Below are 17,140 nucleotides of genomic sequence, written 5' to 3' on the forward strand. Positions count from 1 at the left end.
CATATGTTTATATCCGTGTCATTTGCACATACTTCTTTCCCTTGCGAGGAGAATTTATTTCCGCCGTTTCTTTCCATCACCAATCATGGCTGACATAACAATTGTGTCTGGCTTGCATCTGTTGTGGAAGTCTCAGATGCGGCGAAAAACCAAACGCCGCTTTGTCTGGATCCATGACACAATCCAGAGGAGCACAGCTGGGTGAATTTCACCCCTTTTTCAGGGAACTGCTCCTGGACGACAGCCGTTTCCAGCTGTACTTCAGGCTGACGAGGGCCGAGTTCATGACCTGTTTGCGAGGCTCGGTGCCAGGATATCACAGACGGACACCAACCACAGCCAGGACCGTTGGCGTGACTTCATTGACGCCGGGGGAATCTCAACGCTGATGGGCTCTCTCCACACAACATCACGCAAATTTGACGCACAAGTTGAATATTTTCAACTTGCGTGAAGATGCGAATACACAAAATTCTCGCTGCAAAATTTGAGTTGTGTTATTTGCATATTCGCAAGAGTATACACACGAATTTGCATCTAATCGCCTCTCTACATAGACTTTACATATAAACTTATCACGTGAAAAATTTGTGTCGCGTTTGGTGTGAACACACCTTTATCCTGTTAAGGGTGGAGCCTATCCCAGCAGCCTTCCCCCTGGACAGGTCACCAGTCCATGGCAGGGCCAACACATAGAGACAGACAACCATTGGCTCTCCCAGCCACGCCTACGGTCAATTTAGAGTCTGGATTAACCTGGTCCCTCTTGATGTCTTTGGACTGTGGAGGAAGCTGGAGTACCAGAGAGAACCCAGCAGGAACAGGGAGAACATGGAGACTCACCCAGAAAGACCCCGTGCTGCAGCCGGGGCTCCACCCACAACCTTCTTGCTGGGGGCCACAGGGAGGACCACTGCTCCACCGGGCTGCCAGCACAACAACATACATTAGCTATTTTAATTAGAATAACACTCATAATAATAATAATAATTCAAGAAAAGTAATTTGGCCTGAATTCATCATCAGATGTCAACTTGAGTAGAACAGAACAAGAACATTCACCTTCTGTTTCACAGCCTGTGACTCAAACGTTGTTTGTAAGAACCAAGGATGCAGCGGTATCAGGTACTGGGTCTGATACTGATACATGCACGCATGTGTACTTGTACTCACTCAGCGTGACTGTAAGATGTCACTTTAGCAGGTTCACTGCAGATTTGTTAAGATGGAGGACTTGCTACTTCACGATGCTCCATAGTACACAAATTTAGGTACTTGCTCTGGACCTGGAAAATAGCGGTTTTGGTGCATCCCTTGAAATAATGCCTTGCCAGAAGATGGCGTCGTACGCCCCACCGGCTTCACGACAAGTTCTTACACTTTAAGAGAAAATGAAAACATCCAGAAAAATAAGCACATTTACACAGAAATGTCCATGTTGATTCAGTCGCAAGAATTCTGAAAGTGACACCAGAACATCCTGCGATGGCTGATCCTCCACAGACGTATTGGAGGCGTGTCCAACTGGACCATAAGACACAGCGAGACTCGAGTTCGCAGGTGTGTCATGATTCTGCCGCAACGCAGCAAGTGAATGTTGGTCTGCAGCAGCTTGCCAAGCCTCACCGCTCCGTCACCAAGAGAAGACGCGTCTGAGCATCTCAGCTATTTACTGAGAGAGTATAATTACCACTGGCTACTCACACGAGGCCTGTTAACTGATGTGATAAGTACCTTTATACTTTCATCTTCCTTTAGTTCCCTCTTTAATTGCCTGGACTCTTTGAAACCTGACGGTGCCTCTAATAAAGAAGAAAGCTGGCCGGCTGTGAATTACTGATTGTTGTACTTGAGCTATTGTTGTGTGTGTGTGTGTGTGTGTGTGTGTGTGTGTGTGTGTGTGTGTGTGTGTGTGTGCAGGGCAGCAAGGCATGCCTTCTGAACAGCAGGTGGTAATTGAAACAAAACAAGGGCTGATTAGGGAAGCGTCTGGCAACTCATGATCCAAACAGCGAGCCGCCGAGGAGCCCAAACACAAGAGCCCTGGAATAAAGTGGTCATCATCTAATTAACAGAACACATTTTAATTACCGAGTAAACCAAGCAGTGCAGTGTGTCAATTTAACTGATGTAAGTGCCAGTTTACAATATCAGAAACAGACAAATAATTGGAATCTAATTACAAGCAGCTCGATTGCACACCAGCGCCTGCAGCCCGTCTTAATAAACACATTTTTACATCAAACCATGAATAACAAACACTGCAGGACTGCTAATTGCCTCGCTGCAGCGTTGGGAGTTTGCCAGCTCTGACTGAGGCTCTGGCATGAATGGATGCACCAGCACCCGGCTTGATTTATATTTACCATCAACTGAGCAGCATTTGGGTTATAATCCAACACAGGTAAGTGAGAGGAGACGTAGGACGTAGGGGTCAGGGTTCTCCTGATCAGATAACCCTGAATTCTGCCTCCGACTCTACATCAGGCAGGTTCAGTTCAACAACTTTAACAACCCCTCAAGGGGCAAGAAGTTGAGAGCAGCGCCCCAGCCAACTTGTTCACTGTGCAGCCAGACAGAGCGACAGGTTGCACACGATGGAGATCGTGTAAACAAATGATCATCATTTAAATACATTTGAATCTGCATGAAAAATTGCAGACGGGCTAATTAAAGTAACGGTTCGTCTTAAAAGCAAGGAAACCAGAGCCTGATGACTTTGAAGGACACAACGCTCTTTTTCGCAGGATTTGTTGATTACAAAAAAGATTAAGATGTCTGTTTCCATGCACTGATGCTCCAGCACGTGCTGACAAGCTCGCTCGCGCTGTTTCCGTCTCTCTGAGGCAGTAAAACCAGGAGATGAAGGAAAACCGAATGAGACTTTTGGCAAAAGTTTGGTAAAATCAACAGAGAAAGAATTTGCTCTTTCTTCAAAATCAAATTTGAGCTTGTCACCTAAAATGATGCCTTCAAACTTATGAGGTGACAATTTCCACTTCGTCACTGGGAATGATTCAATTGGTAATTCGATTTTGAGACATTCTGGGCCAAGAAGTTGTTGTCTAACCAAGAGAGAGGATCTGAGCGCGTTGCTACATCCTGGAGCTGGACTGCAGAGGAGAGGCGCGGCACTGAAACCCTGGCAAGCGTCCTGAAGCTGCCACAGTAACAAAGTTTCAGCGGAAAATTCCATGAATTGTGCGGGGGGCGGTGTGGTGGAGCAATGGTCCTCCTTGTGGCCCCCAGCAAGAGGGTTGAGGGTGGAGCCCCGGCTGCAGCACGGGGTCTTTCTGGGTGAGTCTCCATGTTCTCCCTGTTCCTGCTGGGTTCTCTCTGGTACTCCAGCTTCCTCCACAGTCCAAAGACATCAAGAGGGACCAGGTTAATCCAGACTCTAAATTGACCGTAGGCGTGGCTGGGAGAGCCAATGGTTGTCTGTCTCTATGTGTTGGCCCTGCCATGGACTGGTGACCTGTCCAGGGGGAAGGCTGCTGGGATAGGCTCCACCCCCACCACTCTCAACAGGAGGAGAGGGGGAACATGGAGGGATGGATGATGGAGGGATAGAGGAATGGATGGATGGATGATGGAGGGATAGAGGAATGGATGGATGGATGGATGGATGGGTGGATGGGTGGATGGATGGATGGATGATGAATGGAGGGATGGATGGATGGGTGGATGGGTGGATGGATGATGAATGGAGGGATGGGTGGATGGATGGATGGGTGGATGGGTGGATGGATGATGAATGGATGGATGGATGGGTGGATGGATGGATGGATGATGAATGGGTGGATGGATGATGAATGGAGGGATGGGTGGATGGATGGATGGGTGGATGGATGATGAATGGAGGGATGGGTGGATGGATGATGAATGGAGGGATGGGGGGGTTGCTTCCTGGGCCTGTCTGTTGGCAGGCGCACACACCAAAGGTGACAGAAGGGCCAGCTTTAGGGCAGAGCCTCCTATGATCTGTGTTTGAGCTGATGTGGGACTTTTATTAACCCACTAAAGCACTATTTTATTGTTTGTCGTTTAAAACATTTCTTTTTGTGCTGCTGCTGCTGCTGCTGCTGCTGCTGGTGGTGGTGGTGGTGGTGGTGGTGAGGGGTTTTCTCGATGTGACTCGGATCTGGTAGCATCCCGTCTGGATCGCTCTGTAATAGAGACAACAACTTCTTATTCAAGACTAAACAGGAATTCAGCTTCCTTCCTCGTTGGGCCCAGCGACCCCTGTGAAGGACTTTAAACTGACTTGCTGCAATGTTTCTTCTGATTCAAGTTGAAGTCACGTGCAAAGTGGAGACAAATACACAGCTGCATAAGTCGAGGTACTGCGAGCAAGAGTGAAAATATGAAGACCACTTTAACTTGCCGGTCTGTTTTCTGTAAAAGTTCCTTTTCCGTCACGAAGACACTCGATTAGCTGCGTGATTAGCGTCCTGTCTCCGTGTCGCTGCTGAGGATCTACGAGCGCGGGGCCACTGGAGGCTGCTCCCCAATATTTCACCCACCTTTATGACTATAATCATATCATATGTTAATGCCGCTCTAGAAGTTATTGTGCCCCTGATTTATGTGGATGTTTCTTCTCCACGTGGTCTTTAAAGCCAAACACTTTGATTTGCTGTGTCTTCACTCCAACTTAATGTTGTCTGATGGTGGCCATGAAAACAAGCTGGATCCTGGTGGTGTGTGAAATAGAGCCTCCGGAAAGATTGCTGGGGATTTTATATGGTTTCATTAAATCTTGTCTTTCAAAGGCCTTAATTAATAACACACTTGACATTTATGTTTTCCTGCTATAAGCTAAGCAAGAAACGATTTATGTCACCTAAAGCTTTTTAACAAATCAATGCAACTATTTGTAATTGCTTGTTTCACAAGATTAAAAGTGCTTAGACTTGATCTCTGTCTGGTGTTTAGTGGCCGCCGTGACCCCGGCCCCCCTCGTAAAAACACAAGTCCTGGTCATCAGCATTAGCTCTTGTCACCAAATCCACAACGCTATTATTTCTGGAATTTTAATGCTGTGAGAATTTATGGTTTTATCAAAGGCAGCTACCTAAGTTGCTGTTAGGAAAGACAGCTTAACTGTCTCTTTAATTACGATATGGTTTGATGCTGAAACCGATGCATCCCGAGGCTGAGGATGACGGCGGCGCGGCAGCGGGACTGTGGCTGAAACAGCCGTGGCTGCAGGGTAGAAAGCAGGAAGCGGGAGCCTGGAGTCTCAACAACCAGCTTTTATTGCATGTTCAGAATGCTCATGTCAGTCATTGCCACTGACTACAACAGAGGTCTGCCTCAGACAGACGAGGAGGAGGTTACACACCCGTGGAAGAGAGGAGCAGTAATATTCCTCCCTCTGAAGACAAAAGACACTACAACCAACATCTTTAACCAAAAAATGAGAAAGAACAAGGATGAGAGCAGCATGACAGCTGCCCCCCCCCCTCAGGGGTAAGAAACATCTGATGTGACAGAGTGAGAGGGTGAGAGGGTTAGAGGGTGTGGCGATGGCAGCCAACCGAATGGTCGGCGCTGGATGACACGGTGGCTTCTTCAGATCTGCGACTCTCAGCTAAACTTTGACCCGTGTCAGCCTCCTGTGATTGGCTGGAAACCTTTACAGTTAACCAAAGAACAAAACTAAAAATATCATGATGACATGAGAAGGTTTGAGGCATGAGAGGGATTTCTTTGAGAAGAAGAAAAAGAGAGAGGGAGAGTGATTCAACAATATTCTTAACATCTTGGCACTGCATATTTTTCTTTTTCCTATTAACTTCATATAAAATATCATTAGATTGATACACCCTTGAATTATTACTGACCACTTACCCTCCCCCAGCACGCGCACACACACACACACACACACACACGCACACACGCACGTCTGACCCTGGCATTAGTCATGCATGATATCTCCATCAGGTGGAGGAAATATACCTGTGGCCGTTGCTGCGAGCGCTAATCTTGAGCAGCCACACAAGGCAGTGGTTGGACGTAGAAAACAGCTAAACACAAAAAGAATCTGTACAAAATGCTTCAGTCAATGATAACAGAGAAAAGTCTGTCTGCTATTTTACAATTTCAAATCCCAAACTTGGTGATGACCCCCCAGATGCCTTGATGAGGATTTTTTTCTTTTTTGTTTGTTTTTTAAGCAAGAATTACTCAGTAAAATACATTTGCAGCACAGTTTGCTATTCCAGTACATACAGCAGTTTTCTCTTAGCTATTTCATAGTTAATACAAAGCCATAAAGCAAACATCAGAACACAAATGTATCTTTTGATCTTTAAAAGGAGAAAAAAAGGTCAACGGGGAGGAGACCGACACGTATGTACAACTGAACAGGTGAAGGAGACGCGGGGATGAGCTGGGACATTCTGGCGCTACACATGCAGGACCGAGTGAGTGAAATGTGTCGGAGTCACTGAGGTATGTTTTCTCATGCGTCATCTTAGTGAGCTACACATGCTGACACTCTCCTCCTCTACCAGCGTCGCCTCCTCCGTCACCCGCCACGGCAGCCAGACTGGGGGGCAGCCCCGCCCACAGCCGCCTGGACAGAACAACACCCATCATCCACGTCGGAAACCACAGCTTCTCCTTTTGTTGTTCACGATCATGAAAAAACAATAACAATAACTTCCATGAAGTACCTTGTACCCAGCTTAGTAGTTGACAGGAGTGTTTTTTAATATAAAAAGTAAAATGTTGACAGAAACTTAAACACAATCAGAACATCTTGCCAGTCTCAATAACACAGAACAGCAGAATCCCAGTCAAGACGCGAACACGCCCACAAACTGGCATACAATCATCGGGAAAGGAAACGAATGGAAAAGGAATGAAAGAATAGAAACACTGAATCATGGCGTGGTCCAGTTGAAGAAGAGAATCATTTCACATTGTTCTTTTCCACCGACCACCACAGTTTCCTCATCAACTTGATTCAAATACCAAAAAGCTGCTTTTCCTCTTACTGGCCCCAAGACAAAGCCTTTCCCTAATTTGGTCATGATGTGGTCAGGCTGTCAGCGCCTCCCGTTCACTTTTGGTCACTGCGACTATGACTGCAGCCCCCCCCCCCCCGAAGCTCCGCCCCTTTGGTTTTTAAAAACATGGATGAAAACACCAGTGTGAGGAGCTTTTTCCTTGATTCTGTCTGCCATCGGCCGACGCCGTCAGCGCCGTTCATCGCTCGGCGCCGAGCTCATTGCTGAGCGCCGCTCGTTGGCCGACGGGAGGGAACGGAGGACATTTTTGGCCTCTGCTATTGCATGGAACACACATCACTGACTTGGTAGTTTATCTTTGGTAGTCACAGAACAAGAGAGGAAACAAATAGAACATCTACCAATAATTATACTAAGAATAAATAAGAACACATTAAAAGTGGTTGATTGCAGTCAGAAGTTCATGGTCTCTTCAGTGGAGCATGTGGAGGCGGGTGTGGCAGCTTCGGGCTCCTGGCTGGCGGTGACGCGGGTTCCCTGAATGGCGTGTCCTCTGCTGTATGTCTGGGCCCTTCTCGTGGAATGTGCAATGTTGCGGCCTCACAGCGAGTTGTGGGACTTTTCCCCTCAGTGAATGAAGAGGAGCGTTTCATCTGGTGTGCAATTATGAACACTCACGAAAAGTGAAACTAGTCATGCGCGTGATACGAATGGAACTAGAGGGAATGCACGTTTATCTGGGGGCGCCGCTTGGACCAGATGAAATTACGGCGTAGAAAAACTCACCAGCGCTGATTAACAATGACAGTTGTGTTCAGGAATCACAATTAGTTGGTCTAAATCATTATCTGGCTGGTGCACACCTGACATTTTCATTTTCCTTTAAAAAACCTGCACTTGTAAGTGATCAGAAATTGTGTTGCGGTGCGACACGCTCTGCTGCGAGGGGCTGTTTTAGAGTGTAATTTCATAAGGATAAATCATAACCTGCATGATTTCTCTGTCATTCATTCGCATCTTAAATTAAACTTCATTGATGCGTGGAGAGAGCCTTCATTATGAGTAGTGCATCGCCAACGGACTTCATGTGCAGGGGGGCTACATGTCAGAGTGGTGACGTTCTAAAAGACGGCAGAATAAATGACAGGAAAATGCTACTTGGTATCAGACATTCAGCTTTGTGTGTGTGTGTGTGTGTGTGTGTGTGTGTGTGTGTGTGTGTGTGTGTGTGTGTGTGTTTAAAGAAGCACATGAAAGGAAATCATAAACATTCGTCATCAAGTTCTGAACATGGAGGGTCTCCGCAGCATGGACATGAGGTCTGATGAGTTTACAGGAAGAAAAACAACAGCACTGAATGAGGGAAAGACACGTTGATATTGAAGACCCCCCATGAAAGCCCCCCATCCCTCTGACTGTAAAAGGAGGAATCAAACTGATGCAAAGTGTTGAAGGCAGTGGCAATGAACACACTCACGCTCCCTCAAACACACACACGCACGCACACACAGAGTAAATTAAACGTCAGTCATTCTGTCTCTTCTTGTGGTCAAATGTGTGTGTGTGTGTGTGTGTGTGTGTGTGTGTGTGGGGAGGGGGGGGGGGGCAGTTCACTGTCCTGGCTGTGCAGCAACGGTCTCCGCCCACCAGTGCGTCACCACGTACCAAACCGTCCATCTGACACAAGTACAAATGAAGTTTGTTTTGACTTAAATCTGAAATATAAAGTGATCGAAAAAAAGAACCCTCACAGGGGTTTATTCTGTGTGTGTGTGTGTGTGTGTGTGTGTGTGTGTTCTTGCTATGTATCGTAATGGCACTAAAAAGTTGGTTGGAGACATTTGAGCTGTGGTCAGTGGCGGAGACTGCAGTTCAGTGTTTTTCATGGCGAGACTGCCTCGGAGGCCGCCGGGCGCCGCCAGTTTACAGCATGTCATCGGTGCCCTGGTCGTCGTCGTAATCTCTGTGGTGATCAAAATCTGGACTGTGATTGGCGGTCGTTACCAGGGAGAGGGGCCCGTCGTGGTCCTCGGGGTCCAGTGGTTCCTCCTTGACGCTGATGTGATGCCTGGAAGAGCAGACGTGTACAGACATGTAACCGCTCACGGACGTTCTCGTGATGACCTGTCACACCGACCCGAGCTGCCTTCTGCTGGGGATCAAACCGGCGCAAACCCAGAGCTGCAGGCTTTTATTTTCGTGGCAACTGAGAGCAGAGTTTTCACTTAGAATTGATAAATGAGGCAGATTAACAGCGTGAGACGAGGACAGGAGAGAATGGACTCCTGGTGGCGGAGGATCAGCGCGCGCTGTGTGTTCCCCTTCCTGCTCGTTAACATGCACAACCTGCGAGGCGGGTCTCCAGAGGACCACCCTGAGCCGGCTTCTATCATTAATCAACTTCAGGCAAACGCAGTGACTAGACACCGCCGTCCAAGCTCCTAACTCCACAATTAATGCATATTTTCACGCGCGTGTCAATAGGGGAAGAGAAGCGCTGGCAGGAGGAGGAGCGCGGCGGCGGGAGCACACTCGGCACAAGCCGGTGATAAGAAACAGAACCCTTACGAGAATAATAACACTGTCACTGGTAAACAAGGGAAAACATGATGCCCCCCCCCAGCTCTCAGCCTGGGCAAAAGAGCCACTAAAGAGATGAGATCTGCCAAATTTCTCATTACAGAAACAGAGCAGGAAAGCAGCGCGGGGGGAGGAGAGAGTGTGTTAGCAGCTTGGGGGCGGGGGGGCGCCTGTAACCTGCGGTGCCAGGCGGCTGAAGAGGAGGCAGCGCCGTGTCAGGATGAAGCGCCCGGCTCATTTACTACAACAACAAGAGACGACTGGCACACTCGTCCTCACCGAAAGCCGGTTTGATTTATTCCCGCCAGGACGCCTCGTGCGATTTGCAGCTATTGTGATGGAGACACTCGTATGCTAATGAGCTGACATATTTGGGTGTAAATTATAAAAAGGAGGAAAAAGTAAAGTCAGCTTTTCTATCATTTTCACATCAAAGACAGTGCGGTGGCGCCGTTGCCTGGGGTCTGAGTGGATGGCTGCAGGGCAGACATGAAATTGTTATTATGATGCCGTTGAGCTGCATGCTGATGCGACACTTTGCTGATAATTAGTCTTCTTAGTTCTCGGGTACCCGACTCTCACTGGCTCGGGTTCTCGCTCAGTGAGGAGAACTTGAAACCTGTCGAGCAGCCCAGCACCGGCCCAGATGGAGAACAGGTGCTGGTGACGAGGGTGATGAACTGGTACTGTGAGGACCAGGCCCAGCACGCAGACCCGTGTGCTTCGCTGTGTGTAGCATTGCTGCTCAATACGAACGCATCGGCCACTCAGTATGTTTGGTTCATGAGAGCAGAGAGTTCTTTAAAAGCAAAAGAAAACAGATTTAAGTGCTTTTGTAGTTGCGGGGAGTGCATCCACATGATTATGGAGTTCTAAAGAGTTGCAGGAGCCTAAAGATAGCAGCGGAGGGGCACCGGCTGCCTCTGGGCCAGCACACCCATCCTGTCTCTGCCTTTCCTGTTCCACAGCAATGCTCACAGCTATGTTCTCCCTGATTAGGGATGGCACTTTCCTCTAGTTGGCCAGGAGCACATTGCTGCACCTTTTCTGTTTTCAGGCAGAACCCCCCTCCAGTGGTCTGCCCCCACATCTGGAAACGATGCAGCGTGCGCTGTATTATTTTAGGCTTCAAACAACTTAGCAGACACTCCTACACAACAAGTGAGCGGGGAGCTGCGGTCGGCCTGGAAACCGCAGCTCCCCGACAGGAGAATCCTGAGTGATGTCCTCCAGACTAATTAGGCTTTAGTGTTGGTTTTTTCTCTTAGCGGCTCTGAGGCGTTTGCTGAATGTGTTGTGGCTCATGTTTCGCTGTGTTGGAGCCAACAGCTATGTCACTTTGCGTTCTGGCATTTCGTAAATATTTGAACAGGTTGGAATGCTGATTATGGCTAGGCTCAGCAGCAGCAGGACACAGAGAGGAGAGTTCATAAACTTTGTGTTAGAATAACACGGAGGGGCTCTGGTCTGGTGACAGGCGCTTCGCAAAGGTGGAGTTTCCTTTTCTGCTGGGAGGCGAGCTGCAGCTCTGACCATGACCCCTCGCACGGCTCCCACATCGTCCCTTTATTCACTGGCCTCGCTGGCACCGTTCCCTCTCAGCTCATAGCTGACGGTGAGGGGGACTATTTTCTGTCTATCTGCCTCAGTGGAGTAAGCAGCTTAGAAACTCTGGGCGGCGTGTGCCACTCACATAGCTGGCAGGGGCGAGCGTCCTGGGCTGCTGTCACTGCCGTTGCTGTTTCCATGGTCCATCGCTCCATTCATCTCCTCGCGGATGGCGTTGGCCAGCGAGTGGAGGGTGGGACTCCCGATGGAAGCAGTAGTGTATAGAGGTATGCTGTTTTCTGCCATTGAAGCCTGAAAAGCAAAGCATGAAATGTGAAGTGGAAGCGAGTTGTCAGCACCTTCCGAGTCGCCCGTCACTCTTCCACCCGGGAACCAAGACCGGGTCCAACGAGACGGAGGCAGACTTTCTTGTCTGAAGATGAAGTCATTAATATTTTTACCTGGAAGGCAGCAGAGAGGGTCGGACCGTAGCCCAAGCTGGTCTGAATGTTCTTCACTAAGGCTGGACTTCTGCAAACAGAGGAGTTCCATTAGAGCCTCGGCTGCAGTCTCGTGTTCACGGGAGGAAATCAGAGCGCTTTGCAGAAGGACTAACACATTAACTGGTGAAGGGACGGGAGGTTACAGCTACAGCTGATTTGACAAAACCAGACAACTATATTCAACACTTCCATTGTCATGGCGATGAAGAAAGCTGATGGAGGCAAAAAGCATGGCGGATGAAGTGTGGCGGGGGGCATGCAGGTGGGACTTGCAGGAGGAAGTGCTTACTGTACGAGCAGCTCGTCAAAGTTCTCATCAGCGGCGTATTTCCGAGGACGGCCTCGCTGTATGTGGCGGCCGTGCTTAAACTCGTCCTCGTCAACGGTCCAATAGGACCCAAACTCATCCTCTACTCTCACAAAGCACTTATGCAGGGAAAGGTTGGTGCGAATGGCACCCTGGGGAGCAAGCCAGCGGGACGGACAGAGGACACAGACACAGGGAGGAGGACAGCGTGAAGACCACAATGAAAACAAGCTGTTGAGGGTAATGAGTATCACCGGGGGGGGGGGGGGGGGGGGCAAAGCAAGCGGCGACTTTGGACGTTATGGCACACAAAAACAAGGAGATGGAGCCTCTTCCCACGAGCAGTGGCAACACGGTCGCCACTCACAAGGCCACACCTACCCACTGATCTTTTGAGGCCGTCTCTTTTGGAACTCTATTTCGTCGACTGTCCACACAGCCCCTTTTACGTTTTCTACTCGCACAAAACACTTGTGAAGACTAAGATTATGCCGGACTGCATTCTGCAGTTGGTGTGAAGACAAAGAGAGACAAGAAGGTTTCTGTCAGCACACAAGACACGTCATTCATCACACAATCTGAAATACTGACAGCAAAATGAGAGCAAGTGGAACATTAGTGGCCCTCGAGCTTCTAGTGACATAAACAACATGTCAATGTTTCCTGTTTCCATGGCAACAGTCATGAGTTACTGATATCTGCTTTCTATCATTCAAAAGCTGATCGTTCAGTAAAAGTTTGATACTAACAGACCCAAGCGTGTGTGTGTGTGTGTTTTCTTGTACCTTCTACATAGTGAGGACTAGAAAACCTTATCTAACCAACAAACTGAGCACATTTAAGCCGGTCCTCACATCTTCAAAGGGCCGTTTGAAGGTCAAGACTTGGTTTTAAGGTCAGAATCAGGTTCTGGTCCAGTTCAGGGTCAGGGGTCAGGATGTAAGTTGAGATGGTTAGGTTTAGGTTGAAGGTAAGGGAATGCATTATGTCAATGAAAGTCCTCACAAAGACATAAGTACAAGGATGTGTGTGTGCGTGTGCAGTTGCGGCCTGGTGGAAACACAGTGTTCCCGTCTGGAGTCGGCGAGGGTTTCAGCCAGAAGTCACTGGCAGCGCGCGGCTATGATCAACTAATGCCACCCACATATTACACAGACGTTCTCTTTTTTCTGTTTTCTTCTCCCTCTCTATCTTTTTATTTTTTACAGGAACACATATCCCTTTCACATGTTTGTTTAGTGGGTGGTTCGTTTGGACAGAATAAGTAGGGCATTGTTAGGTATTTGGGTAAATGTTCATTTGTAAGGTCGCCCGCCTAGCTTTTATTTATTTCTGGGAATGTGTCTGGAAGTGCTCGCGGGAGTCAGAGTGAGCGGCAAAATTACCTTCCATGTTGCTGCGTTGCGCCTAAAATATGCAAACATTCGTGTGAACCAGTTGTAGATTTCGTTTAGTGTTAGCTGCTTTTCTGGAGATTCGAGGATTGCCTGGATGAGGAACAGTGACAGAAACAAACATATCAAATTTTGCTCCCTTCACAAAGTGATGAATAATTCACCAGAGGCACGCAGGTTTGTGTGCTCTCAAGAAAAACACAGACAACAGCAAAGGAAACTCTCCACCACTTTTCATTCCAAAACGGCAGATTTGAATATATTTTCTTTCGTGAGTGCAAATGAAGGGCAAGCGAAAACATTTCTCAGGCAGATTACAGGGCAGCAATTATGGCTGGCTCAGATTAATTCCTGAGATCCCAGATTACTGTGGCCGGCCGATAATTGACTGGCCATCTTAAAACAGGTTCATCCCTACTGTTGTGTGAAATGAACTTGGAAATAATCACAGCCACTGAAACGCTTAATCAAACGCCTCCGTCATATGTGGCTGTTGCTTGATTCCCGTAAGCATTCTTGCTCTCATTTGAAGTTGGTTAATCTGCTTCTCTCTTGGAATCGTATTCAAATTTAATGAGAAAACGTGGAAGGAGAAAGTGGCTCCTACACAGCTGAAGCTTCCTCACCTGTCGTATTAGTGAGGCGTACGTGAACGGAGGCCGAACATCGGCATTCATGTAAAACTCTTTGTTCTGGCTGATATCTGCACACAGGAGACAAAGAGTTAGGTGTCAGTGCCTAAGTGTGTGTGTGTGTGTGTGTGTGTGTGTGTGTGTGTGTGTGTGTGTGTGTGTGTGTGTGCGTGTGCGTGCGTGCGTGCGTGTGCGTGCGTGCGTGTGCGTGCGCACCAGGCCCGTACCTGGAGAGATGGGCATGTTGTACTTTTCAGAGTAGCGCCGTCGCATGGGTCCCACGCTGTGAATGTTGGTGGCGGTGATGACGGAGTGGGTCTGCGACAGGGGTGTGAGCGGTGCAGTGGGTGTGGTGGGGGTCTGGGGCAAGCTGAGTGGAGGGGAGGCCTCAGGGGCTGACTTGGACAGGGTAACGTTGGACACCAGGTTGAGCTGAGGAGGAAACAGAGTTGGTCAACCCCCCTCCTCTGCTCCTCATCTCGCTACCACGTCAGGACTCCCGCCCCCCTTAAAGCGGTATGCCGCTCTAGTCAGACAACATACCTGCACCTTCACTAGCAGAGCTGACTAGGAGAGGGGGCGGAGCCCTGGAGAGGGGGCGGAGCCCAGGTTCAGGCAGCCGAAGGACAAAGGACGAAGCTAATTACCGGCTTTAGTTGTTTGTGATCATGGCGGTGATGTCATGACAGCAGAGTGGACAGGAGAGGCGGGGCTCTGTGGCATCATGGCTACGAGGTAAACTCATTAAGGCCGGGGCTGAGAGGTGCAGCGTCGAGCCCCGGCAGCCCAAGCTGTCCCGCAGCAGTCGCGTGGAAAACTCTGGCCTGATGTGGGCTCTAGTTATTAATGACACGAATGCACGTAATTGGTGTAATTGCTGATGTGCAGGAGGAGGCCAGTTTCTATCATGACTGCAGTATCACCATCTAGTATCTCACCACAAATACTGCAATAACGAAAATATCCTAGGAGAAGTGAATACACAGCTTACAGGCTGAACTATTTCACTCTCAGAATATTTGCATTCATGATATTGCAACGTGGTAGTGATCCAGAGGCTGAGTTATCGCTGCCTGATGTCACAGCAGCTCAGTAGGGGGTCGCTGCAGCACAACCTGAGTATAATATTTTAATCTGGTATTATTTTCCAGATGTGTTTCCAGGCTGTTCCAGCAAAGGTCACTGGTGTGTTTTCAGCGACTCCTGTCCACGTCCTCACCGCGTCCATTTATTGTTGGCTGGCTGAACTCGGCCTTCTGGCGCAGTCGGCCCAAAAAAATTTGGATTTCTGCTGCGATGCAGAAATGTACATCCTCAGCAACGGTAGCAGGAGACCTGTTATTGTAAATCATGAAGCAAATAAATCACACTTGGGTTTGTGTGTTTCTGACACAATGCTATCAATAGGACGGCTGCGGTGGTGACTTCTCTTCCTGGGGATTAGCAGGCTTTGTTTCATGTTTCATCCATATTCCCGGCCATAAACACACACACAGCCCTCAACAATGGGCCAGACAGGCTGGTAATAGCCTCGCCTTTGTTTGCCTCACCATTTGGACTCACTCCAGTGCAGAGACAAAATGAGACTTCAGACTGAAATTAATTAAATGGTAATTGGTGATCTAATTATACTGGCTTTGACTCGGCAAGCTGCTAAAGAAAATAAACAAAAAGTCCCTCCTCAATTATGTATGGCGGAAAAGGTCAGATTTCTGACAAGAATGCTTAGTGACACTGAGTGCAGACACCCTCTCACACACACACCCTCTCTCTCTCTCTCTCTCACACACACACACACCCTCACAAACACACACCCCCTCACACTCACACCCCCTCACACACAGTCACACACCCTCACACACACACCCTCTCTCTCTCACACACACACACACACACACACCCTCACACACACACACCCTCACACACACACACACACACACCCTCACACACACACACAAACACACACACACACACACACCCTCACACACACACACAAACACACACACACACCCTCACACACACACACAAACACACAAACCCTCACACACACACACCCTCACACACACACACCCTCACACACACAAACACACACACCCTCACACACACACACCCTCACACACACACACCCTCACACACACACACCCTCACACACACACACCCTCACACACACACACACCCTCACACACCCTCACACACACACACACACCCTCACACACACACACACACACACCCTCACACACACAAACACACACACCCTCACACACACACACCCTCACACACACACACCCTCACACACACACACCCTCACACACACACACCCTCACACACACACACACACCCTCACACACACACACACACACCCTCACACACACACACACACACCCACACACACACACACACACACACACCCTCACACACAGAACAATGCATTGGTAATGTAGCCCATTTCGCTCCGACCCCTTCATCCACCCTCTGATCGTAGAGCGACGCAGTGCCTTCGCCCGACGACTCGGCTTCAATCGCAGCGACATGTAAAGCAGGAAACTCACGGCAGCTCTTCAGCTGTGACACTCGGCTGCTCAGCCTCCACTGGAAAGCCTGCACCAGTGCTGCCTGGGAGGGGAGTGCATCTGCAGCCCCTGGGGGAAGTGATTCATTCGACGTCTTTCTCAGATTCTGATTTTATTTTTTGGCCTCCACAACTGATGCCGCATCTCACTAGAGCCTGGATGGGGTCACATTCCCTGACCTGAGTAAGTCCAGCACTCAGGCAGCCAAAGCCAGACATATTCATCAGAGCTGGAGAGCAGCAGTCTATTTATTAGAATAAAAAGCCCGGCGCGTCCCCTGGAGCGTGCTCGCGCTGAGCGGTGACACAGCCATTCTCCTGGGCCCCCGGGACCGACGAGAGGTACTGAACTCAAGATGCTATCTGCCGCCCCAACACTTTTCATACACAAATGTCCCTGTGTCAGAGCTGGCGGTTCTACACTCTAATCTGACCAATCAGGGTGAGTGACACTGGGACGGCTCTAACAGACACTCTTTTGTCCTGCCACTTTGTGTTGACTGTCCGGGCTGCGGGGGGTAAATGCAGCCCCCCCACATCAATAACCACCTGGCAGTAAACACATAATCTGAGCGGTGCAGGGCTGACACACAGCTCCCCGTGTAAACTGGGCGTCTTTGTGCTCGAATG

General features: G+C 48.9%; 1 protein-coding gene across 12 annotated transcripts in view; it reads right to left on the bottom strand.

Annotated features, from left to right (window-relative positions):
• Window positions 1-7,042: 7,042 nt before the first annotated feature.
• The window catches only part of foxp1b (forkhead box P1b), a 163,207-nt gene continuing 153,109 nt past the window's right edge, over window positions 7,043-17,140 (bottom strand). For all 12 annotated transcript variants that reach the window (XM_086197208.1, XM_086197199.1, XM_086197239.1 and 9 more), the window contains 7 exons: window positions 14,169-14,373; window positions 13,936-14,012; window positions 13,301-13,402; window positions 12,297-12,418; window positions 11,567-11,636; window positions 11,251-11,417; window positions 7,043-9,045 (listed from right to left, as the gene is read on the bottom strand). In XM_086197208.1, coding sequence (XP_086053334.1) covers window positions 8,901-9,045; window positions 11,251-11,417; window positions 11,567-11,636; window positions 12,297-12,418; window positions 13,301-13,402; window positions 13,936-14,012; window positions 14,169-14,373 — 888 coding nt within the window. In that variant the 3' untranslated portion in view covers window positions 7,043-8,900. The remainder of the gene's footprint in view (window positions 9,046-11,250; window positions 11,418-11,566; window positions 11,637-12,296; window positions 12,419-13,300; window positions 13,403-13,935; window positions 14,013-14,168; window positions 14,374-17,140) is intronic.

Source organism: Aulostomus chinensis, chromosome 3 (assembly GCF_037954235.1).
Source record: "Aulostomus chinensis isolate RoL2024-O1b breed Wild chromosome 3, RoL_Achi_v1.0, whole genome shotgun sequence".
NCBI classification, from domain to species: domain Eukaryota; kingdom Metazoa; phylum Chordata; class Actinopteri; order Syngnathiformes; family Aulostomidae; genus Aulostomus; species Aulostomus chinensis.